Source organism: Rhea americana, unplaced genomic scaffold (assembly GCF_003343005.1).
Source record: "Rhea americana isolate MKP2758 unplaced genomic scaffold, rheAme1 scaffold_53, whole genome shotgun sequence".
NCBI classification, from domain to species: Eukaryota; Metazoa; Chordata; class Aves; order Rheiformes; family Rheidae; genus Rhea; species Rhea americana.
Genome location: NW_028186679.1, coordinates 1,127,580 through 1,154,730, shown reverse-complemented (window position 1 = coordinate 1,154,730; position 27,151 = coordinate 1,127,580). Strand labels below are relative to the sequence as shown.

At 36.5% G+C, this 27,151-nt stretch overlaps 1 protein-coding gene across 2 annotated transcripts in view; it reads right to left on the bottom strand.

The window, feature by feature from the left end:
• Positions 1-3,308: 3,308 nt before the first annotated feature.
• ODAD2 (outer dynein arm docking complex subunit 2) overlaps positions 3,309-27,151 on the bottom strand; it is a 93,742-nt gene continuing 69,899 nt past the window's right edge. For both annotated transcript variants that reach the window (XM_085318284.1, XM_085318285.1), the window contains exons 18-19: positions 26,802-27,023; positions 3,309-3,422 (exon numbers count right to left, since the gene is read on the bottom strand). In XM_085318284.1, the coding sequence (XP_085174410.1) occupies positions 3,309-3,422; positions 26,802-27,023 (336 nt within the window). The remainder of the gene's footprint in view (positions 3,423-26,801; positions 27,024-27,151) is intronic.

Genomic DNA, 27,151 nt, shown 5'->3' with positions numbered 1-27,151 from the left:
GCAGAAGTAATTTACAGAAAGGTGAAWGATTTCTTTTCTTGCCTTTTTTCTCATCAATTCTCGTATCGCCATACTCAAAACAACACTCTCTCATGACATCTTTTCTTATTCAGCCTCTAATTTTTCTGACATTTTCATGAAAGCGAGGACCAAAGCTTGAAACGAGTGGCGGCTGTGGAGCAGGCCCAGCTTTCTCGCTATACGTCGGTGCGTGCTGCTCTGCTCAAACCGGGGAGCTGCCTGCCAGGATTTTTTAAAAAGTGATGGATTCTCTTCTGACAGCAAAGTCAATGTAAACTGCAAGACTGGSAAAATACAGGAATTACATAAAGAAAACAAGCAGTCGGGGAAGGAGGGGAGCACACCAAGTAGATGACAGCAAGCAAATGCACCAGAGAGGGATCCCCTGTTAAGTCACCTGATTTTTGCAATTAAAATAAGGACCTTATATCACATTTTTGTATCAAATTGCACCAGGCTCAATGTAATACTGAGCTCCCCTGCTCAATATAACTGAATTTCCTAAGGGGCTGCAGGTTTAGCTGGACAGGTAGCAGCGGGCGGCACGAGGCAGGAGGAAAGGTGCTCGCCTTCCGGCTGCCGCGGCTGCGGGGAGCGATGGTGGGAGCACTGGGGCCGGCCGTCTGGGGCCGCCCCAGCCGGCGCCAGGGCTCGAACAGGCTGGCGTGCGTGAGCGCCGGCCGGGGAGCGGCTTCGTGGGCGCCTTTTCAGCAGCCCGCAGCRCCGGGAGGCTTAGCAGAGCCCTGCGGAGCGAGCGGAAGCGTTTCAAACGCACACGCAGGGGTCCGATCCRTTTATTCTGTGTGCGAGAAGTAAATCGCTTGATATTAATTACGTGGAATCCAGCAGTTTTAGCCAGAAAAAGATAAATTTTTTAAATACTGATCCTCTGTATCAATTTCCGAATTTCTTCCTCTTGTACAGAACGTAGAAACTGCAGCCGTAATACGGGAAAAGAAAACACCGGCCTAAGCCTAGGATTAAGTGTCTGGTAGCTTCAAACAAAGTCTTCAGAGGAACTACTCAAAGGCAYGAGGGCTACCAGCGCGGGCGAGGGTGTCACACCGAGGCCATACAATTGCCAGGAACGTGACGCCTACTGCCCTGACACCTGTATCATAAAATCAGGTTTACTTTAAGCTTATCCCATTTGCCTTCTGTGTCAAGCAGTCAGGAGTGCCCTGGGAGGTCAGGTGGAGGACAGCAGTCGTTGACAGGGAGGCTTTTTGCCCACAGCAATAAGTAAAATAACCCACCATTTTACATATTTTTCCTAGGCAAGACTGCCATAAACTATTCATATTTACAACCTGTCTCACAAAAAAAGCCTTTCCCCTTCTTGAATGAATTTGTGAAATAGTGTTTTTTTCAAAAGTGTTTATGTGACTAGCTATGAAGCACTAGCTCTGRCTACTGTTGTGAAATCTGTAGAATAATATAGATACGTTTATTTAAAATAACATATCAGGCCCATGGGCCAGCGCTGGAGAACAGCTGAAATGCTGTTTACGTGGTGGCCAGTTGCTGACAGAACTTGTGCCAACCCTGTGACCACATAGGTGCTTGCATTACATTAATTACATTAATGCAAAACATTAATTGGATTAATATTTGGATCGCCACACTCTCAGTACCTGTCCAGACTTGGTTTCCTTTAAATACTCTTCACAGCTCCTGCCTCTTCCCCGAGCCCCAGTGGTGGGCGACAAGACGGGGCTCGCGGGAGGCACGGCGCAGCGCGGAGGCTGCCGCGCACCCCACCGTCCCGGCTGAGACCTGGCGCTTAAGGGCTCTCTACAAGGATTTTGCGGTGTTCTAGGCTCCACTTATACAATTTCCATTTACTTATTTTAAGGTAAGTAGGATGCAGATAAAGAAAGCGAAGTTCTTTTACAGAGGACCAGGCTTAGGAACCTCTTAAATACTTACGGGAGCCTACTGACTGCACTCAGAGAAGCTTTAAAAACCCTAAAAATTAAATGAAAATTGAATACTTTTTAAACATATAATAACTATTTCCTTAAAATGATGAAATGAGAAGTAATTTTATCAGTCTTTTAAAATGAAATTAATGAGCCTGCATGCTGATTTCAGAGGAAATACAAATGAAAGTTTGCATTTGCATTTATTTATTTGTGATAAGCCTTTACTGGTAGTAAAATTAGTTGCCTTTCATAGCCATGCTAGTTAGAGGAAAAAAAATATAAACTGATATTTCCAAAATAAGGAAACTGTTAATTATTAAGTAAAATAAAAAAAAAATCCAAAAGTAAATATTTAAAAATATAGGTTATTTAAACATTTGTTTTTTTTTCAGTTTTGTCACTTGTAATTAAGACATTACTGCTTTCAAGGAAATGTCTTAGTCAATATTRTGTGTTGAGCGTGGTACACACTTTATCAAAGAATAGGTAACAGTTAAATAGATGCCTGGAATGTAGTTCAGTGGTTCTCCAATCTGTAATATGAATAATTGATTACATGGTAGTTTTTGAATACCAGTAATTGATTACATGGTTATTGAAAGGAATTCAGTAATTCTAAATATAATTTTAGGTAGAAAAATAAAGTAACTACCTCAATGCAATGCTATTCTCAGTTTAAAARTGGAAAACCACAATGAGATAATCTATAATGTGTGAACATGAATATAATGCTTTACTTTTTATTTACAGTTGGTAAATTTTAATCTGATTTAAATGCATATGTTAATTAAAACATATATTTCACCAGCTACTTACAAAATTAGGCACTATTTTGTTTGATGCTGGTCGTAACAGGAAATGTGGAATGATATCTACTGCTACAGCTGTTTGCAGTCTTACATAATGCCAGATGTGAGATTGATGTATACATATTTTGTCCTCTCCTGTGAATTGTAAGTGATCAAACAGGCAAAAAAACATAGTGACAGGATGATTAGACAAGTTTAGCAGGAAGGGAATTGTTCAAGACATTCATAAATTATTGCATAACCACACACATGCAGTAATGGAAAATGTATTTATTGTAACTTTACAGATAGGCAAATCCACATATATCTAAAATGAATCTGAGATACAAGCTTGGTAATTACAGAAAACTACTTGACATATCTTACACACACCATCATGGTAAAAACAAACAAAAGATCCTTTTGTTTTTGCAGATGTATTTTTATTATTCAAATATTCTCCTATAAATGTTTTATGAACTCTGCTGTGAAATACAGATACTAGATCAAGCAGTCATGCATTTAAGTGTAGCTGTGTTGTAAAGGAAGCATGTTGGTAAAAGCTGTTAAAGTATCAACCATACTTTGCTTTTTCTGTTGCCAGAGCCAATCTGCGAATGTTTGCTATGCAGCCAGCTGCCGCCTCCTGTAGAGTTTCATCTGTAGAGCCTACCATAGCCAGTAGGAGCTAGTAAAAATGCAAAAGAAAAACAGCGTAAGAAAAAGAAATTAATATGCTTTTTATGCAACTAATATTCAAACCATATATATAACAATTGTATAAATTTACACACATACAGAGAAATAAAATGTTAAAAATCACCTTAACCAAAAATCTTTCACATTAAGATATATAAACATAATGCTCTTAAGTTTTATCATATTTGTATCTGTCATTTCATTTTCCGATTTACTGATTATCAGTTCTGACTTGGATTTTTTGCTGTGAGTAGAAATTGCACATGCTTTAAATGAAATCATGATTCCCCCCTCAAGRCATGGTAGTATATTTGTACATGCTCAAGCTTTTTAACAAACAAAGCTATGCACTTTTTTTGGCCTTGATCTTGAAACTGGATCCGTGTGAATGGGCCCTCGTGTCCCATTGACTGCAGCAGGTTTCTTTAGTGTCACAGCAAACCGCTCATGTTAAACTGCTTGAGGGATAGCAGTCTGGGCATATCATTCTTAAATATTTGCACGTAAGAGTGAAAAACAAAAGTTCAACAAAGGCCCTAAACTTCTGGAGCTGATTCAGCTCTTCAGTCGTGTGGAGCAGATCCTTCACTCTGGAAGCCATTCAATTTTTTCAGTGGAAATTCCCTTGGAGTAAGGCATTGTTCAGCACAAGCATGACATAAGAGAGGGCCTGATGAGAAACCATTTTTACATATCAGAAAATCATTAATAATGATTTGAGGTCTTATTTTCTTAGTGTGTTACAATCAGGGATGCAATTGCAAATGCAGTATATGCTGGAAACCAGAAAACTTGCTTAGCCTAAATCAGCTCCATGCAATCCTCAGATTTCTGAAAATCTGCCAAACTTAATGTGAGTTCAGGTATTTTGAAGCTCAGACAGCTCTAATTAAAACCTATATTTTCAGTCTACAATACTTAGGATTCTGCGTTCACCCAAACAATGTTGAGTCAAACCACAAAGAAATCTGTTATCACTCAACTCCAGTGCATATTTTTCATACAGCTAAAATATTACATAAAATTATGAACTGCTAAATATAAAAGCATAAATTGAATGCAGACATCAAATTCATATGCTACCTTTTTCTAACCTTCAAGCAATCATGAAGCATGGGCCACAGCTGCACACATATGGCATTTGCTTATAGAGATCAAAGCATTTTATACTTGAGGAAGTATTTGTGTTAGCCAAATGTACAAAATAAGCATCTTGCCAGTCACCTTTCACTCTTTGACCCCTATATATAACTTGTAAGACTGCCTGTAATATGTCTGAATTATGTCAAAAAGACCCTTATGTAAATTAAGCGTCAATAAATTCTTCTGTAATTCTTATATAATTTCCATTAATGTAACCAAATGTTTATGCACAAATAGCTAGATAAGAATTCTTAAAGTGTGAACACTGTGAAAGGACATACCTGAGTTAAAACAGAGAAGCAAATGATATGAGAAAGTTCTATATTTTTATATTTTATTTGTATGCAAGATCTAGGCCAAGTTAAGCAGGCAGAGAAGTCAGAGGAAGTTTCGCCTCTGATTTCAACTGGGGACAAGACCAAGCTGTACATCTCCATGTAGTGATAAAGCTGCTTTGCAGAGCACAAGAGCCAGAATGCAAGTCTTATCAGACAATTCACTTTTTTCAGAAAGAAATATTGCTGAATGAATATTCTTCTTACCTGCTAATTCCTACAGTTGATTTCTCATTAATTTCAACTCTGAAGTGTTTCTTTGGATACTCACAATGTTCTTATAGAACTTATAGACAAAAATTGATATAGACCTTCATATCCCTCACTCAAAACCAAAAACATGTATGTACGTACCATACATCTGGTATTTTGAGAAAGCTGTAAGTTCTGAATTTTGGAGCAAGGAAACCATATGCCTTATGTGATTACTCACTTTATCTTCACAGACCTAGTGCATGGCTTCTTCAGTGCAGTGACTGTGGAACCCAAAACTTCATAACAATTTCAACATGAGACTTGCTATTTATTCATAAGAGTAGAAGTTAATCATGAAGTTAATGTTTTGGAGATATGTTATTTAGTAGAAATATAGTAAAAAGCAAAAATAAATCTGCCTCTGTTATGTCTACATATGGTATGTAGGCCTCAGTTCAAGGTTATTTATTCCTTCTTTTAGCCACCATTTGTTTCCAGGCTTAGAAGACTTCGGAAAATATGTACTTTTTGACACTTCCCGTGGCAAGCTCAATATTAAGCAACCACAGCGGTAGGAGGAGGGATCTATGCTGTTTACTTTGGACTGCAGTAGACATTTCAGGTGCATTTCAGAGAATCAAAGTTAGATACCCAAGAACAGCAGCTCTCACAGGCCAATGATTCAAAACACCTAATTAAACTCTAAGGAATAGGTGATACAAATGCCACCAATTGAAACAACAATTTTAATGAAGATATTAAAAACTGGGAATTTTCCATTCTGAGTTTGATGGGGCGAGGATCAGTTACTCTCTAATTGATTTTCCTTTTAAGTCACTTGCTAGTGGTAACATCCAGAAGAACCGTCACATTGTACATTATGTCTCAGGATTTTCACAATATGACTTAAAATAAATATTCTTGGAACACAGTCCAACACAGTAGCTGCCTTTGGAGATGGAGGATATACAGCAACATTTGCCAGTCAACTTACTCCATGTGCTAACAAGGAGGCAACTGAAGAGATAAGTAGCAAAAATGCAAAATGTTTCAATGTAAGTAGATAATTCCATACTTAGGAATCCAACTTTGAAGATTTTTGTCTAAATGCTGTTACTAGCTTTGTCTTAAATGAAATAAAATTTTATCCTTTTCTTATATATCAACAAGGTTATAATTCCTTCAGTTCCTGACTGCTGTTCCTTGATCCTTTTGTGGTTCAGTTCAATTTACTGGCAATTTGAGTTGTCCAATTCAGCTATGGAAATCATTCATAGATAGTATACATGGATCATCTACATATATTACATATATTTGACAAATCCAATAAATCTTTTTTTTTTCTGATTCTGATGCATCAATGCAATATTACATGTCCCTTCTCTTCATACAATGCCCTTGAACTTCATTTATCCCTCCCCTTTACTGTTCAGGTATTATTTTCTGACACATGTAAATGTTAACAGATGTGAGAAGCAGTAAAAAAGCATGTGGTATAAATGCTTCTTTCTGGCATATAAAAGGCACTTTCCATAGACAGAGAAAGCATTTGCAGTACTATGTAGACTTCATTTTCAGTTGGCAGGTATCTATATTCTAAGGCAAGAGTCCAAAATTTTTTGCACAGTTAGCACGTCATACCAGCAAATAAGCACAAATACAAGCTGTTTGGAGAATGAACAGAACATATGTAGCATTTATGGGTTCCAAAAGCTAAAGTAATGCACAGCCAAATCATCTAAATATTCATAACAATTAAGGAGATGTTGATATTGTTAGCACAGCTTTAAAATAGCACAGAACAGTGTGACTGTATTAGGCCTGTACAATCATAGAATATGCAGGTTGGAAGAGATCTTAGAAGGTCTCTAGCCCAACCTCCTGTTCAAAGCAGGGTCAGCTAGTAGATCAGACCAGATTGCTCAGGGCTTTATCCAGTCCAATCTTGAAAACCTCCAAAGATGGAGACTGCACAACTTGTTTGTTCCAGTGTTGGATTGTCCTCACGGAGGAGTTTTTCCCTACATTCAGTCTCTTGTGTTTTCATTTCTGCCTGTTCTCTCTCATCCTCCTGTCATGCATCACTATGAAAAGCCTGGCTACATCTTCACGACCTTGTAGGTATCAGAAGGCTGCTATTAGGTCCCCTGGAAGTTGCTGCTTCTCCAGGCTGAACACATCCAGTTCTTTCAGCTTCTTCTCACAAGGCAAGTGCTCCAGCTCCAGCTATCTTGGTGGCCCTCCACTGAACTTGCTCTGGTTCATTTATATCTTTCCCGTATTGGGGGGCCTAAAACTGGACATACTGTTCAAGGTTCAGTCTAATGAGGACTGAGTAAATGGCAAGAATCACTTCCCTCAATCTATTGGCTATATTCCTGCTATATTATCAGTATCCTGTTAGTATTCTTTGCCATCAGGACACACTGCTGGCTCATGTTCAGCCTGCTGCCCACCAAAATCTYCCTGTCCTTTCCAGCAAAGCTGCTCCCCAGACAGTCTCCAGCTTGTGTCACTGTAAGGGGTTCTTCCCTTGCAGGTACAAGACTTTGCATTTATTCTTGCCAGCCCATTCCAGCCCTGTCTGGATACCTCTGAATGGCAGCCCTGTCCTCAAATATATTGACTCCTCTCGCTGCCTTGCCTTGCAGTTTGATGTCATTGCAAACATTACGAGTAAGCACTCCATTGCCTTCTGGTCACTGGTAAACATGGTAAATGGGACACAGATATCCCAGTAGAGAGCCCTGTGACACTCCACTTGTTACTGGCTACCAGGTAGATTATGACCCATTAACCACTACCTTCTGAGCTGACTCTTCCAACCATTTTTTTTTTACACATTTGCTTGTCTGTCCATCTAAATCATAAAACATCCTAACCTAGACAGAATTATATTGTGGGAAACTTCTGAAAATCTTGCTAAAGTCAGAGCAAATGACACCCACTGCTCTCCCCTCATCCATACTCCCTAGTCACTTTATAATAGAAAGCAATCAAGTTGCTCAGGCCTGCCTTACCTTTGGTAAATCTATGCTGACTGTTCCCAGTCATCTGCTGCTCTTTCGTAAGTCCAGTAGTGTGTTCCAAGAAAACTAACTCCATAATTTCCCCGTGGACCTAAATGAGGCTGACCAGTCTGGAGTTCCCCAGACTGTTGGCAGGAACTCCTGCTCTGAAGACACGCTTAGCAAATTCTCATTGTTGGGTCTTATTTTCTCTGACAAACCAAAGGGATAACAAAAATGGAAAGTTTTTTGCTCCTCAGGGCAGCAGTAAGACCTAAGAGTGTAAGCCATGGCATTTACTTGCATATTGGTGTATCATGAGTATTGCCATCTTCCACAGTCTGAAAAGGTATAGCTTCCTTAAAGTGACATCTCTACAAATGGAAAATAATTAACTGAAACTATTTCTTCAAATAGGATAAGAAAGACATCAAGATAAGCACTTGTAAAAGTCTCCTTCCAAAATCTGGGAATGGATCCATAGTAAAATAAAACCAAATAAAAATGATATTTTCAGAGAAGGCTAGTAACTCTTTTCTATGAAGATATCTTTTGAGGATTTTTCACTTCTACATAAGAAGTAGCACAAGGGAATTTCAGAGCATAAAAAATGCACGTTTGAAGATTTGCACCAATAAACTCTGAATCTGACAAAATCTCAGATGGTACCGGTGCTCTGTGTATTGCATACAGTAATTTTTAAGTACTCACTTTCCTTTAGTCACAGTTATTGCAGCTTCCAGACTCACTAGTGGGAAGCAGGAGACAAAGGAAGTGATGTTTTAAGGCAGAATACACTTTTGCATGTATTCATGTTAAAATAAGAGGTTAGTCATGTGATTTATTTACATGTTTTTCAAAACAGTGGGAAGTATAGAGCAATACTGCTGGACAGAGATTTCTTCACTCATGCAAAACAGATAAAAATCAGCCTATTCAATACTCTAGAGTCCTGTAAACATGAAAGAAAATAATGAATACAGAATAACACTAAAAAGAATATTTAATATCCCCTTTTTTCTGGCTTCTTCCTATTTTCTGCTTTGCAAAACAAATTTTATTTGATTTGTTTTCTAAATAGAAGGAAATACGGACAAACTCCTTCAACAAGATTCATATCCAGATACAGACTGGGAAGCTAGTCAGAGCTCACATAGAGCCTAAAATTTCTGGAACTAAAGACATTTGCTTCAATACGATGAGTGTTTCTATCTGTTACGCTGGTGATGACATCTTGTAGATTGACATAGCATTTCCAGTTAGTAGTAGGACTCGCCTTTTTTTTTTAATTTAGATTTAATGTCTGACTTGTTTTATATGCAACATTTCCTAAAGGATGCTGAATTTCTAACACTCTGATCTTCTAATTGCATAACATTTCTTTTCCAAAAAAGACATTTTTCACATGCTTTTTATAAATCTAACCTAAAAGAAAAAAATATCTTTAAATAAAAGCATATGGTAGAAACTTATCCAAGAAAGTATCAGTCTAGCTCCAGCCAGCATTTTGCTAACTTTCAACACTGTACTGCACACTGGAAAATATTAAAGCACCTAGTTTGAGAGTTATGTTACACATACTCCTATGAAAATATTTCTCATACAATTAAATTATAAATAATAAAATATACTGCACAATCAAAGCATAATGAAAGTTAAGCTAAGTCACTGTTTCTAAACCAAAAGTCAGGCTGATTTCCCGATTTTCTCTTTCAGCAGAGTGAAAAGATAAGACAACATGTACCACACAGCCTCCTAAAAAGACACTAGTCCAAGTTCTGCAGTATTTTCTGTTAATTTTGTTTTTCTCAGGTGGCACAAAGACTAGATTTCAGGTGTAAATTCATCTATGTCGAGGAATACTCTGAGCTAGCAGAGGCAGAAAGTCCAGTCCTGAGCAATCCCAGGGACAGCAGAAGATGGGCACCCACTATGCTGATTCCCTCTCATCTACATGGTCTTCTCTCTGGGACTGAAGTCCGAGCAGCCCCTGATGTAGCCTAGTCCAGTCACTCTGAATGTGAAGAGGTGCACACAGACAGTCTCCTGCTGGGCTGGGAGAAATCCTAYGAAGAGCCCACCTGACTTCTTTCCCTCTCCTCTCTCATGCCTGTCTCTCCTCTTCTCTCTCCCCTGAAACACATCTCCATTCTGGCAGCGATGGAAAGAGGATAACTCAGTCAAACAGCACTAGTGGGATGAAGAGGCCTGAAAGCTGCCACTTGAGCTAAGGTGCCCCTTCTGAATGTGGTGGTCAGCAGGCTGGTGAGCAGCTGCCTCTTCTTTCCCACCCTTCTGCAGGAAAGCAGTGACGGGGTACAGGGGCAAAACCCCTCCCTGTCTACAAACGGATGCAGGACTTGGGGGCAAAGTGTCAAGATGACAACAAACTTGTCTGCAGCTTGTGGTGCATTGCCGAAGGACGATCCACCTAACTCTTCCTGGGAGTTAGCACAGGTGATTCGTCCTCTGCAGATGTTTACCTTTTCCTGTATGACCATGTSTGAGGGAATACCTGAGCTTTTATGGAGCTGCAGATTGTTCAGCTGAATCCCAGCAAACAAAGGATTGCCAAGAAACAAGAGAGACAGAATAGTATGGCTTGGTAGATTCAGTGAAGTAGTCTGATTTATTTGTATCCTATCACRAGATGTTTACTCTTTCTTTAGAATACACCATTTCAGTGAATTTCAATTGATTTCATGTCATGATAGATTTGCAGATTAAAATTCTTATGTGTACAGCTTCATTTCTTCCTTTTCCTTCCTGTTATCTATCCATTTCTCTTTCTTTCATCTAGTAGCCTCCTTTATTATAGTCAAATTGAAGGTATCTGGGTCAAGGATTATCTTTCTCCAGCTTATCTAATTGTGCCTACAACAATGGGAGTAATTCTCTGGAATAGAAGTCCTCTCAGATACACTTTAATAAAATACTAAATAGTATGATAGTTCTAAGGCTCTTCAATAAGGTTATATTGCTTCCGTTGCTGGAAAATACATACAACCCTGAATRTCTAAATTCTACATTAGAATACAATATACACAATTTAAATATAYATACATTTTTGCCTGTTTATACAAAATCTGAAAAAAACCCTACAGCTCTTTCTACATCTCATCTGCATTAATTATCTATTACTTCTAATTTTATAATTATTCAGAGGAGGATGCACCACTTCTTGCAAGGCCAAAACAAATGGGCAGAGAATTCTGGAATATCAATGAAAAGGAGAAAGTRAACAAAATGCTAAATGGTAAAACATAAAATAGTTTAGTATTAACTTATATTTACTTTAAAATATTCTAAGTTTTAAGGTTTCCCATATCCATGTAATTCAAAGGTCTACAAATATTTCCACCAATTTCATATGTGAGTCTAATGAAATATATACACACCATGCAAGGTAACATACCTAAATAAAGTTAACACTAAAAATGTTTTTTAATCTTTGTTTAAAAAGTTTGATTATATGTAACTGRGTTGGGTCCTTAAAGGCAGGTATTTTGAATCTGTACTCAGCTGTAAGAAGTTTGGTGCAGTATTTAGAAAGAATTCAATCATCATGAACATTCCAATGTACAGGGAGTCTTATGGGATATGAAATTCATCCCACAAAAAGCAATACGCAGATCTGATAATCCAGAAGTGATGAAGCCAAAGGTCTTGCAGCATATTTTCATTTGAACCACTTTCTCTATTTTATTTTCATTTCATTGTAGTTTTCAAGAGAAGATTAACATATAAAAGGCTCTTGGAGGGATAGAGAGAATAAAGAACTTTTTCATAATATCAAAAGAATGACATTTTTTCAATTCACTGGAAATTTGTTTTATTAAGATTTAAACAGGAGCCTGCTTGCTTACTACATGGACATTCAAAATGGTGGACTTACACCATATATATTCCTTTCCTTTTYATAATTTAGTTTGGCTTAACGACATGCTGGGGACCATCCTTTCCTTATATTGCTGCCAACCTGATCAATCTTTCTTACTCTTATTTCCTATTTCTTTTCCCTACTTACCTGCTTTTTCACATTTGTCACATTTTTCTTTTTCATTTTAAGTGAGCACCACTTATATATTGTCCTCCCTTCCCAAATATTACTGAGAGGATAGTACAAGTAATTAGAGAAAGAATTGCTAGTTTAGTCTTAATTTTCCTAATTTTGTTAAAGTTACCATTACTGTGAATATTGTAATTCCGTCTCCGTGTGTCTCTCTATCTCTAGCAGTCATGCAAAGAKTATATGGGAGCTAAGAGAGGGCATTTGGAAATAAACTATCAGCAGTGAGTCAGAGAAACAGAAGGGGCCCTAAGCTGTCCATTAACATTCCTATTCTGAAAATATGGCGCATTTGGTTCTCTAGTTTATCCAGTCTTCTTGAAATGCACTGTAACTACATTGTCTTTGAAGACAACATCGAGCTGGGGCAATCAGAAACCACAGTTTCCAGATCAGTGACAAATTTTGCAATATTTATCTCAAGTTGCATCTTACCTGAGAAAAAGGTACAAAATCTGACCATACTCRTAATTTTAAAGGTATGCAACATCTACCACAATTTCAAAGTTTGAATTAACTTCTAATTCTCTTTTGTATGCAATTCCAAGTACTGATTTTGATCTTTAAAGTCAATATAGCTTTAGGTCTAATGATCTGAGTGTCTATATCTCTGCCTATATATGATCATAAGAGTCAAAACCAGTGGGACACTTTTTCTAGTAAACCTTACGTATTAAAGTCTGGGGATAAAAGCAGGATGTTCTTACAGGAGACTCATATGACAGTATTTATTTCAAATAACGAGCCAGAAAATTTTAAATATGTTGTTTTTCTGGCATACTAGAAGACTAAGCTATAATCTCCGGTTTTGAGATGTGTGGGTGACAGCAGAGTCTGCATTCACTAAACTGGAAGATGAATGGCATTGTTCAGCTCCTAGTTTGTTTTYTAAGCTAAGTGAATGTACTAGAAAACGCTTAATTAGAACATCTCATGAAACTAATGAAACATACATATGTACAATCACAGAATAAAAAAGTGACTTCTAGAATCTGCTCTGSRCAGATTCCAAGATRAGAATATGTAATTTAATAACAATAWTTTAATTAGAATTTAATTTTTCATATTTGGATCTCCTTCTTGAGATAACTGAAGGTAACTTCCCAGAACAAGTAATAGCTAGCATAAATGAGAATAAATACATATATAATTTCACTATTCTTTTGCATACAATTAGTACCTCTTGTAATCCAGAAAGCCAATAATCTGTGTCACGTCAAAACATGAGAGGTCTATTTGAATTGGTTATTTATTTGCTGTTCTTCCTGTATTAATTTCCTTCATTTTGGGGCACTACTAAGGATACTTAGCAGACAGAAATTACATTAAACACAGAAAGAAAAGGAAAATGACAGTATAAATAAATCTATAGCTGGTATAAACACAGCCTGGCTTTATTCATACCAATATGAAACTCCGAAAGTGAGTGAGTAAGAAATGAGCTGGGGCCTTTCACGGATGAGGGTCTATGTATAGACAACATGTTCATTCCCATCTGTGGATTTCATGAGTTGTCTCTCCTTTCTGTCTACCTTGCAAGTTTCTATGTTGGATTACAAGATGAGATGAACTAAGGGAATGCATTTTTCYTTATTTTACCCTATTTTAAAATTGATAATGAGATTTTCAGAACTATGTGTATACTGATTATTTTAACTTTTGTATTGTTCTTTTTTGTCACTACTTTTGTAATGCTGTGGAAGACAAAAGACAATTAAATGTATGATGTCAGGGAAGAGAAAAATAGGAGCAAGAATGAACACAGAGGAAGTTATTTTTTCAGATTCTCAAACTGCTTCTTTATTTGTTAGACAAGAAAAAAGGAATAATTAATTTTTACTGAAGATTCAACTTTCTGTAATCATCCCAAACTTCAGAGTCATTTGAGCATTAGTTTATGAACACCGTGTGATAYAGTGATCATAAAATACATTTACTTGTGCTAGAAATTCCTATGCTTTCATAAAGTCTCTGCTGTAGAAAAGCACTTCCATGCAATCTTATTGTGAAAGATAATTGTTTCAGGTTTTTTGTGGTTTAAACATAAGAGAAGGCTTGAACTAGCACTCCATTCAGGTCATATTCAGCCTAATTATTTGTGATTTGCCTACAGTTCTCTAGTGTGGAATTATACAAATGTTTTGTAAGAAAAGAAACAAAAAATTAYCCTAAACACAAAACTGTCTCAAAGACGTAAAAAGACTGGCCACAAATTATTATTAGCTGCTGATTTTGGAACTTTTGTGAGATTGGAGATTTGGAAAGACACTGTGTAGGTAGCCTGCAAGCAAGCACCCTTACCTGCCCGCCGGCCTGGTACATGTCAGCCAGCAAATATTAGTGGCCTTGGGCTGCTTCCTTTCGTCTCTAATGCCATAACTATCCAGTAGAGAATACAAAAATCACTGATAGTAATTAAGCCTAAAACTTTCCTCTGATTAGAGCACAGGCCTGCCTTCAACTTTCTTACTGAATGATTACACAATTTTAATTCTAAGCTTCAAGTTTTGGAGAAGTTTTTGGTTTGTTTGCTTGGGCTTCTTTAGTTTTAACAAAAAAAAGTTATAGTTACGCAAGTGAGGGTTGTAATATGTATAAAAGTTCTGATAGAGCTTTTATGCTGGTTAAAGTAGTTTGTGCTTAAGCTCATGTGTAAGTTTATGCTGTTATGATGGTTAAAGCATGTGAGGGAAGATAAATATAATTTCTTAAAACCATACAACTTTATACTTTAGAAGAAGAAAAAAGAAGAAAGATCATRTGGACCTTCTAGCAGGACTCTGTAGAGAGCTAAAGAGAATTGGGATTAATACTCTGCACATAGTGCAATGACTACTTTATATCTCAAGTAGCATGAAATGACTGGAAAGGTTGTTTAACTAGCTATCCTAATAATCATTTCATAACACTAACGCTAGTGTAAGAACAATTCTGACAGCATGTTGGACATTCTTTGGTGAGTATACTCAGGCACACTGCAACCTACCTATAACATTATCAGGAATTTGGTGTAAGACAAAGCAGCCCTCCTTTGTGGGGAATACACTCTCTTTTTAATCCTTCACATCCCAACTCAAGGAGGCTACTTTTCCAGGAAAATATTTCATCACATGCTTAAATCATGATCAAATCAAGGAAACTTAACATCCTCCCCTGAACAGGGGCCTCTTTATGCAGAATACTGGCATTTGATAAAGAATGGCTTCTCATAAACACAATTCTGTTTTATACATATGTGATGCTGAAGAATTAGATAGAAAATCAATTTCTTTCCCCCAGGAAGTCAAGACAAATTTAAAGATAAATAACTCTTACGGTTAACTGCAAATTTTATGAGACTTCTTGGATGATGAGATGAAAAGTATAGAGATAAACAGAAATAGCRTGACCAATCAGAAGCAAAGTCAAGCTTAAAAGTCATGGATGTATGGCTTCAAGGTGTTCCTAGCTGTATTTTACACAGAAAAAGAAAAAAAAGTTTAAATCATTTGTGAGGACTTTATAGCCTTGCCCAAATATCAGGACAACTTATCAGTTCTAACAGATAGTTATTGGCAGCCCTATTGGATCTGCTGCACATTTGTACTGTACTGTATGGTCCAGTGTCTCTACTGCCCTGATCAACTGAAGTATTGTTAGCAAAATTCGCAACCTCATCTTTCACCACTGGTTCCATATGATTTATGAAATACTCGATGGCAAGATCCATTGGCTACAAGACCTGACCTTAATTCTGACATTTTGGTTCCACATTTTTAACCAATTATTTACCATTTTTAGAACTTTGTCTCTCATAACATAGCAATTTAATATCTTAAGAGCTTTTGGTGAAGAGTTCKGTTGAATGTTCTCTTAAAATCCAAGTAATGTAAATCCAGCACTTCCAAATAGCAACAGGTTTATTGCAGATGAATAGAACTATAGAGCAACTGCTGAAAAAGTATAACACTTTGAGAAGCAAAAGACTAATAAAGTGCATACTGTACAGCTAATGTCCAGGAAAGTCAGGACAGACAAGCCTCMCCGAGATATGTACACACTCCAGTTGCCTAGTGCCTCTAGACTACAGCAATTACCTGTCCTTGGATTCCTGCAGAGGTACTAATCCAATCTAATGACTTTTGGATATCCTGCAGATCGCAGAGATGAAAGAGATAAAAAGAAACAAACAAATAAATAAATAAAAATAAACAAATAAACCTGGAATCATCCCACACTACTGTAGACATGGCAGGAGATGGGGAAGAAGTGGTAAAGACAGGACCTCCACAGGGCGATTCAGGCTTTAGGTGTTCCAAATACTCATTAAAAATTTTTAATCTCTCTATATTGAACACAGATATATACGTAGGAACCTCATGAGGTTCAACAAGGGCAAGTGCRGAGTCCTACACCTAGGGAGAAATAACCCTAGGCACCAGTACAAGCTGAGGGCTGACCTTCTGGAGAGCAGCTCTGCAGAGAAGGACCTGGGAGTGCTGGTGGATGACAGACTGACCATGAGCCAGCAATGTGCCTTTGTGGCCAGGAAGGCCAATGGTCTCCTGGGGTGCACTGGGAAGAGTGTTGCCAGCAGGTKGAGGGAGGTGATCCTGCCCCTCTACTCAGCCCTKGGGAGGCCTCGTCTCGAGTAYTGTGTCCAGTTCTGGGCTCCCCAGTACAAGAGAGACATGGAACTACTGGAGAGAGTCCAGTGCAGGGCTACGAAGATGCTCAGAGGGCTGGAGCACCTGCCCTATGAGGAACAGCTGCTAGAGCTGGGCCTCTTCAGCCTGGGGAAGAGAAGACTGAGGGGGGATCTKATCAATGTGTACAAGTACCTGAAGGGAGGGTGTCAAGGGGAYRGGGACAAACTCTTTTCAGTTGTCGCATGTGACAGGACAAGAGGCAATGGGCAGAAATTGAAGCACAAGAAGTTSCGCCTGACCGTGAGGGGGAATTTCTTCCCTGTGAGAGGGACGGAGCACTGGGACAGGTTGCCCAGAGAGGTTGTGGAGTCTCCTTCTCTGGAGATCTTCAAGGCCCGCCTGGACGCAACCCTGTCTAACATGCTCTAGGTGACCCTGCTGAGCAGGGAGGTTGGACCAGATGATCTCCGGTGGTCCTTTCCAACCTTACTGATTTTATGATTCTATGTATTTTAGCCTGAGATTCCAGTATCAGTGTCTGTTTTCTCAGTTCTATGACATGGAGATTTTCTAAATTTTTATCTTTTTATTGTCAGCATGGATGCAATGTGTAGACTGGATACAACCTAAAATMACTTTCTGTGTAGCTTTCCCTTTTCCCCAGATCCAAAGATAATGTAAAACATGCAGTGTATCCAGCTCCTTTGTTACTTAACTAGCAATATGGGCCAATGTTCTTTCACTTTAACACTATTTTTTTCTTCAGAATTATCATAGATTAGAAATTATCATGAGCTGTTGCAAGAATTTGTGTATTGATTAGCAAATGGTAAATATAGCCACTTATCATCTTTGGAGATTAATACAAAATTAAATAAACTGAAATTTCAAATAAAATGACTGTATGYACTTTCACTAATAATATATTAGAAGATACACTTTAACTTTTACATAAAATTGATTGTTATATCATCATTGTTGTGATCAGTGATGAGTGAGTTTGGCCCAGCCCTTAGTTAAACCAATGACAAAATTCTCACCAACCTCCTGCTCCTTGGCAGTTTGATCAGCCCATTAGACTTTATGCCAAAATACAGAACACTGAAAAGGAACATTAAGACTAGAACCCATCTTACAATCTACACTTTTTAAAAGGGCTTTTTCTTAGCATCTGTATCTCGTAGACAACAGCAATAAGATATGCTGCATTGCTAAAAGATACTGCAGTGTGCTGTTTGAAAAGGCAATGTTGAAAAGATTACAACGACTAGGGCTTGAAGCCAATTTTAACTAAGCCTGATTGATTCTACAGGAAGAAGGAAAAAAAAGAAGTTTTCATAGATGGCAATAATGAATGCTTATTTTGGTACATTAAAGACTCTTGAGTGATAATTTAGCCTCTATTTGCACATATGTATCTGTGTGTATGTATGCAAATATATATATATGCGTGTATACAAGAACTGCTGTTTTTAAGGGTAAATGGATCATATTTTCACTGAATGTCAAAATAGACTTATTCACACAGTCCAAAATACCATTATTATTATTTCTTATGTTCAGCTTCTGTGAATAGCTCTGTATATACAAGGAAACTATTTTTGATCAGCTGAATGCCAAAAATAATTACTTGGCATTCTGCCCTTGTGCATTAAGCCAATATCTTTCAATTAAGAAAATCAATTTTAGTAATTGACAATTTAGCTAAGATATTCTTGCATAAAAATGAAAAAAATCTAATATTCTTCTTCTTTCTTATTATTGTCAAATTAGAAGAAAACATTTCACATAGTCAGAAGGATCAGATGGTGCAGAGAGCTAAACAATTGCAAGAAGCTGCTCTGTGTATTTCTGTGGTTTAGAAATAGTGCCAAGTCGGAAGGAAAAGACATTCCCTGCATTTTCTAAAGCAAGATAAATACAGAAAAGAAATATAGATGAAAGATGGAACTGCTATCTATGGACTCTGCCAGATTCCTAGGCTTTTTGGCACACCTATTGAAGCTGGCAGACTTAGCCAGTAGCAATCTTTTCCATTAAAAGGAACAGCATATATTTTGGTTTAACATACTTTGTTTGTGCATTTTTAAGCTTCAAAAATGTCTATTTAAATTTTTTTTAATGATTCCTTCTGCACAGTTGGCTGCAATTGCATTTATTTGAAACGGCTCATTTATCACTAGAAGAGCTGCAGGGCACAGCTACTGTTAAACAGCTCCAACAAACCTACAGCTTAGTGGGACAAGCTTCTTTTTATAAGACTAAAGATGTTTWAAAAGTGCCAAGAGGAGCTTTATGCCAGCTTCTGGGTTTGTTATCCAAACGTTACTAACCTAGAGGTCTCCTGAAGCACAGAGTTTGGGCAAAGATAAGCTGATCTCCCTTGGGCTGCTGCTTTTTCTCATYTGAGATCAGCCAGACTAACAGTACACTTGCTACATATTATAAACTTTAGTAATATGAAATTTTGAAAAGTCATCTAAAATCTGAGGTTTAATCTACACTGAAGTGAAACTTTATCACCCTTGGCAAGAGTGCAAAAGCAAAATGTTTTATATGCAAGTATCCCTACTTTATGAATGGTGTAATTCTGCTTATTAGGAAGGATAAGGCTTTCTGGTTTCTGTTTCCCAGAGCTGGAATAGTAATGAAAATGTTCACACCTGCTACTTGCTAAGAATAAAAATTGCAGTGATGTAACATTGTCAATTTTCAGTAATTCTTCTGAAACAAAATGAAATATGGTAATACGGGACTCAGTTTATGGAACTTCTTGTTTTTGAAATTTTCAAGTGATCTGATCAATGCCTTTGTGGGCAAAGGAACTGGACACACTTTCTATAGCTGACAGACATGCAGCAATTTTGCCATCTAGTGCCCTTTCTTGATGTCCAAGGACTATAATTAATTTATAAAAAGCAACAGGCATCAGCTTGGGGTATATGCCAAACACACTGTACCTCCAGCCTAAACTGTGGAGCCAGAATAGAGCCAACCATGACTGTTAAAAAATGGGTTCTTCCAAATTGAAAATAAAAATGTAAAGACATAAATAAGCAAATATATGTGTACCACACATATGTATTACTAAATTATTAAATAGATATCATACGAAATATTTTGGACTGATTTAAAAAAAGATTTTATTAAATCTTGAGTGATAATGTAAAACTGTGTATCCTATACGCAATGCTCTCATCAAAGAACCACACCTCCCAAAACAAACTACCCCTAAACCAAATACACCTAATGAGGTAGATACCAGTGCATTTGCATCTCAGTTTCTGAACTTCAGATTTATATGGTTTATAGCAGAAACTGTTTTTAGAATATTTGCAGTAGAAACTGCTAGTAACTGTCATCCGTACTTTGCAATTCACATACATTTATTTCACAAGAATGGTCTTATGAAAACCTTTTTACATAAAAAAGTTAGCTACAACTTCTTGTAAGGATTTATGACTTCAGCAAACAATGGCCAATATTCTGAAAGCACTGTACAATAACATACACAAAATGTATTTTATAATGCAGTCATTATAACAGTATATAAGAACATTTCACATATTAAATCTACATGTCATTGTAACTTTTATAAATCATGGTAAAACCAGACATTTTTACATCTTAGATTATTACAAGAGAATGGAAGAATCTATGTGTGATCAACCTTCCTACAATTAATAATAGTAATAGAATTTTAAAATCTACAATTATTTCCTATATATTAAATTGTAACAGCATTCAGAAAACACATTGTAGCCATTATATCTTCTTTGGCCCCCCCAAAAACTTATTAAACTGCCTCCCCCCATATATCTCTTGAGCTTATCTGCTGATGGGAAGACAGGAACAACTCTGATGGATTAATTAATATATATATATATACACATATGTGCATGCACATATATACATTAAGTCCCACTCTTAAGAGCATGAGTCCTTCTTCGCCTGCCTTATTATAGTGGGTACTTTAAATTAAGTTTTCAGCATTCCTGATAAAGTTCCTATATGCTATAACAATTGATATTCTGTAAGGGATCTATTAATATTTCTTCATAATAAGAAAATAGAGCACTTCCATGTTACGCAGATATTTCAAAGAAGCAGGCCCCAGAGTTAGGTTAAAAATCAGTTCTATACAGTGGTAGGCAGGACATACACCTTCAGTACTAAAAAATGTCAGTACACTAACTGAAAGTCTGATCTACATGTCAGGTATGTACTGTAATCATTGAGTTAATCTGTCTGTCTTCCTCTAGTCCAAAAAATACAGTTATGTATATACAATGGAGTAAAAATAGGAGACAGTGGACTTGTTTATAGTATAGTATAGCCATAACTATCTTAAAATGGACTTGTCTGGATAATAAAAGCAGTTCAGAATATTGCAGAGCTCGATGGAGGCTAATTTACTGTAGCTTTCTGTAGCCAACAGAGGAGACACATACATGGAAAAGAACTACTAACAGCACCAGGTATGGTTCCCATGTAAGTTCCTTAATTTCTAGGTGACTGGCTGCTCTTTAGTGGCCCCATTTCCTTGTTTTTCAAAAACCAACCAAACAAATAGCCATAGTTGTATCTTAGTTTTACTTTACTTTTGATAATCTTCTAGATTATCAAAAACGATCAATATTTCTACAGATTTTTTTTCTACCAGTCCATTGCTATCTGTTTGTTCATCTCCACTGTTTTGTGTCCTGTCATACGTTCAGATTGAAAGTTTTCTGGGGTCATCTTCACTGCCCAGCAAAGTGAACTGCTCAACTGTGATGAATGGCTTTAAACATCATCACATTACAGGTAAATATATAAATAATTTACAAATTAATAATGTTATTAAATAAACATTGTTATTTAATTAGTTAAGAATTCAAGCACAAACCTTATCCCAAGACAAAACATGAGGATATCCTCATGTGATCTTGGAAATAACTTCAATGAGAAGATATCCCTAAGTGTTTTAGAATATTTATATACTACCTGATGAGGTACTTGCAAATGTAGAAAGTACACTTGAAAAGAAGAATATACTCTTCTGTAGTTTCATACTTTACTATTTAAAGGTATTCTTTTCACAGAGTCTAATCCATCTGTGTCTACATAATTTAGAAGCATTTATCACCTTTTCAGCCAGTGAACTCTTTCCGTTTTCTAATGTGTTGTATCTCTGCCAAAACTAGAATCTGCTACTATGGAAATGTAGTATGTTGTTTTAAAGGCATTATAGGAAATGTCAAGTGTGTTGATCTCTTAAACTTCTCTAAAACAATAAAATGCTTGAATAAAATTTGTGGTTGCTTTAAAATGTGAATGATTCTTATGAAAAGACAGCTAATTCATTTGAGGTTTACAAAGTGTATTGACAAATATTCAACACTGATTTAATCTCTTAAAAAAAAAAAAGATATCAACTTATTTCACAAGGTCTAACTTCACTGGTGATTTACATTAAAAATATTGCCTTCTTTTAATTTTTAGTCCTGTGTATGCAGGCCAATATTATAGCATGAGAATTTCTAACCTGGCAAACAGTTCTCCAAAAGACATGGAAATCAAAGTAGAAAACTGGCCAAACAAACTTTGAGGGCAATATTGTGGCCAAACAGGCAAATGAAAATCTCTGATGTTCAAACAGAGCTTACACAGAAATGGGAAAGTTATTTTACCTGACTGAGTATTCATACAGCTATTACTGGAATACTGAATCATGTTCTGAAGTATGTTGAAATTCAGTCCAAAAAAGTTAAAAAATAAAGGATTCAGAGTTGACCCACAAAAATAATTAAAGAATTGAAAAGACAGAGTAGAGATTCCATCAGAAATTCCACCGACTTAGTTAATTAAAGAGATAACTATGGAGTGATTTGATCTTACTTTATAAGAATGTGTATGAGAACAGGAGTTAGATAGGATTTTCAGTCTACCAAGCAACAGTATTATATATATAACGGCATACGATAAAGCTAGACATGTTTAGGCTACAAATAAGGTGCAAATGTTTTTATGAGGAAGGTATTTAGCTACTGGAACAAGTTATCATGGCTCTAGTGGATTTTCCATCACTGGAATTTTTTAAGTAAATAGTCAGTGTTTTTCTAAAAGATATACTTTATTCCAAACAGAAACAAATTGAAGCAATGTCTCTGCTCTGTGTGAGCTGGGCTGGTCAGACTACATCATCATAATGATCCCTTCTAGTATTATAACGTATGAATCTATGACTAAGATGAGAATAGTGCCTGATTTACAGCACTATAGTCTTACTTAGGCTTTTTAAATACTGGCACAACATTACTTTTCTTCCAGTGCTGTAACTTCTGTACTGCAAGACTTGTTGAAAGTCAACATTCAGGAGCATATTAATTTAAATTTAGCTGGCTAAAAGCTAGCTGTTRAGTCTGAACTAGTAACCTAGGTCCTTTCTACACTCAGTGGAAAAAGATAGGCACCTTCACAAGTCTATTCCATCCAGATGTCTTGGGCACTTATTTTCAGCTAGTGTAAATCTGCAGGTGCCTTTCTCTCCATTGACTACAGAAGGTGCCTTAATTTAGACTACTTTGGACTACACCACTAAAAGTGGCTAAAGTTAGAAAGGAATTCATCCTTAATGTTCCAAAGATTTTTTTTTTTCCAAAATCCCTAGATCCAAGTTAATTAGATCACTAATTTAAAACATCTGTCTTTATTAGAGCATTTTTAAAATGTATCTGTTACTGCTGGGCAGATAGTATTTCATTACCATCATATCATATAAATGCACTTCATCTGTTTTTTTTTTCCAAATAGAGAATAAAATAGTTTTGAATAGTTCTTTCTAATTGCACTATTATTCAGAATTCTGTCCTTCTCCTCTAATAATGGACAAGACTGTATAGGCATTTAAAGGATTTCTCTTCTTCACTGCCTTGGGTTGGGACTTCCCCCTCTAAGCATAGATACCTACAATGCAGATGTGTAGATTAAAATTTTGAACCAGCACTCCCATTATAATCAAAAGAGACCAGACAGTATGGTCAGTAGAGAATGAAGTGTCTTATCTTTAGTGTAAGTTTCTGAATTAGGACAGATGAAGCACAATAAAGAATCTATTTCTCATCCCTTACTATTAAAGGAATTTGGATGATTACCTCAGAGGAACATGTCTACAGTATAGATATTAAAAGTTAAGATGAATGCTTGCTTTTATGATTTTTTTCTTCCACATCCTGCTTTTGGATGCTTATTTTCCTTTGTTTTCCTCTTACTTTTTTCATGATTTCAGTAATCTTGTCAGAGTTCTTATTAGCCTCTTCATGAAAGACTGGGCTCAATTCTACATGCAAGGAGGACATCCAAAACTCCTAGGCCTTATCTACAAACAAAATGTAGGATCAGATCCTACACTATACACACTGATTTCAGTAGGAGTCAGAATGGAATACAGTTCACTTGAAGAGCTGGACACATCTCCCCTTACAGGTTTGCAGTTATTTAGTACATTTGATTGTGCCTTGGCTGACAGGCTTTGGTATGGATGGTGTAAGTCAACTGACTGGTTTGATTCAGTTTGTCTGAAAATACATTCTGCCAAACTTCCATTATTTTTGCTTTTGGGGGCACTGGCAATGGTTAATCCTTCAGGTAAATTAATGGCTTCCAAGGTTATTTCCTTTTTTCTGCCTGTAAGCAAAATGTGCAGTAAGGAATCTTGATGTTTTTTCTCTCAGTTATGTATTTGGTTCACAGTCACCTCCTGGCTATGTAAAGACTCCAGCCTACCAACCTAAACAGCTTATGGCATGAATCAACAGTGGGACTTTTTTATATTAGAGACGATCTCACTGCTATTCTGAATGACCTCAGAAAATCTGTCTCAATACTTTTTCATATTGTGATACTAAGCAGATACGAAGACTTATTCTAGGTTCTTCATGGCAAAGTGTGCTCATAGGTGTTTTTATCTTATTGCTCTTCTTTAACCTCTTAATTATTGATCAAGTTCRACTGCACTTTGAACACTCATTATGGAACAAGTCTCGTTTGCAGAATCAGTCTGCTTTCCCCGAAAAAACTCTGAGATCTTGTGAACTACAGAGGATAAGTTAAGTCAGTCCTCATAGAGCTGTGAAGTACTTAAAGTTAAGCAGGGTAACATAGCATCTCTTAGTCACATACATTTGTAGACAGACTTAAGAACTCAACTGAACTTTTCTTCACAGAATGAATATTCCATTTCTGAATGAAACACAACAGAATTTTATTCTACAAATTGCTGTAACTTTCTAAATAAAAGAGTGATGAAATTTGTCCCTCTGACACTGTTTCTTTTGAGAAACCCACTTAACTGAATATAGTGAAGAAAGTTTCTTCCRTATTAGATGGAGAACAAATGGGGTGACTGCTTCTGGACACTAGGAAAGTCTATTATCATAACTATGACTATTTTCCTTGATTGGATCTATCGTGAGAATGGATCATTAAACTCCACTGTGAAGTTAGAGAATATTCTTCAATTATCAAAAAAGAGTAAAGAAGAGTTTTGATGGAAATCAGATGATCCGAACCACAGAATCATGCAGGTTGGAATGCAGGTTGTCTACTCCAACCTCCTGCTCAAAGCAGGGTCAACACTGAGTTCAGACCAGGCTGCTGATGGCTTTGTCAATGCTTTTAATTAGTATAAATATTTTAACTAGGCTTGAAAACTAAAAATGAACCTAGATCCAGCTGGAATTATCATAAAAGTGTATCATCAAGATTGTTTTTATACTTTTAGTGTGTTACAATTTATAAAACCTAAAGGACCTGCATAATGAAATGAATGAAAACAATAGACCACAAGAAGACAGAAAATAGAAAAAGGAGGAGGAYATGTTGGGGTTTGTGTCAGTTGAATGGAAAGATAAGCAACAATAAAAAGTCGCCAGACACTGAAGTATTTAAAATTAGCTGTAGTAATGTATGCCTTTCCTTGTAGCTAGTATACTGCAACTGCGATGGGAAGAGGCTACTTTCCAGGACTGAAAGGGTAGCTTATACCTGAGTCAGTTTAAGTACTGGCCTTTCAGCYGAGTCTTTAAATGTTTTAAACCAGCTGGGTCTTTTTAACCAGACTATTGCCAATTATAGATATAGGTATGATAATGCAAGACTATTAGACTGTGCCAGAATTGAAACTATTCATAACAAAATGTACTATCATTATAGTAGACATAAATTTAACATTAACACTGCATCATAATTTAACTCTTATTTTTAATACATTTATCTAAATGTGAAAGTAAAATCTGCAAACAGCAAATCTTTTAGGAAATTTATGAAAATTGACAATTCCTACAGTCTCCATCTCTAAGGCTGTAATCCTTATGTCTCCTATGCCAATGAAATAGCTCTACTGGCTTCAATTTCTGAGATAAAAATTAATTGGAAAAATCTTTCTGAGAGAAAATTTTTACTAGAGAAAAGCCTCCAGGGAATGGGCTCATACTTAATTCTTAAAATAAGAATTTTTATAAGTGAATACAGAATTCATTGAAACTAGTCCAGGTGAACTCAGCTTTTGTATTATTCTACCTTAATTTGGCCCCAAAAGATCTCTCTTATAAATGAATCCAGTTGCACTGAGCCTGTAGGTGGCTTTCTGTCATACCAGGCAACCATCCTGTAAGATGACCTAACTTCTTTTGCAAAAGCCACTTGAAAATGGTAAAATACTGATTACCAACCTAGGTAAGACTCAAGTAAAGCATTCTGGAGTGAACATCCATATCCTATGTCCATATTGTAACAATCATTTAGCTGTGATATCTTTAGAACTGAAATACTCTTTCCTAACTCACTGTTTAACCAAATGTTTCTAGGATGAAGTTCAGAAAATTTGAGGTAGGCAATATTATTCAAAAATAATTTCAAAAACTATTTCAAATGATAGTGCACTTCTGTGGAACATGACAAACTCCTTCAACAGTTTGAACTCCAAATAAGAAAAACCTTTCACCTCACCTTCACCACTCCATTTTCATGCATGGTGATACAGTTGTTGGGATCCTCTGAAAGTTGATATAAAGCCTGAGCTGTAGCTCTATGAACTGATGGGTCACTTGATTTCAAGTAACGTACTAAAGGAGCTACAGCCTTTGTCTCTCYGAAGGTAACTCTGTTGCTTCCCCACATGCAACAGTGGGAAATGGCCTCTGCTAAGTGACGTCTTAATTTGTCATTGTTCTGAAGAAGATAAAAACATAATACATAAAAGATGATATAATACATTAAAAATTTCACAGGAAAGCAAAACTGTATTCTTAAACACTTTTAAGGAATCCTAATTTAATTATATTAGAATTTAAAACTAG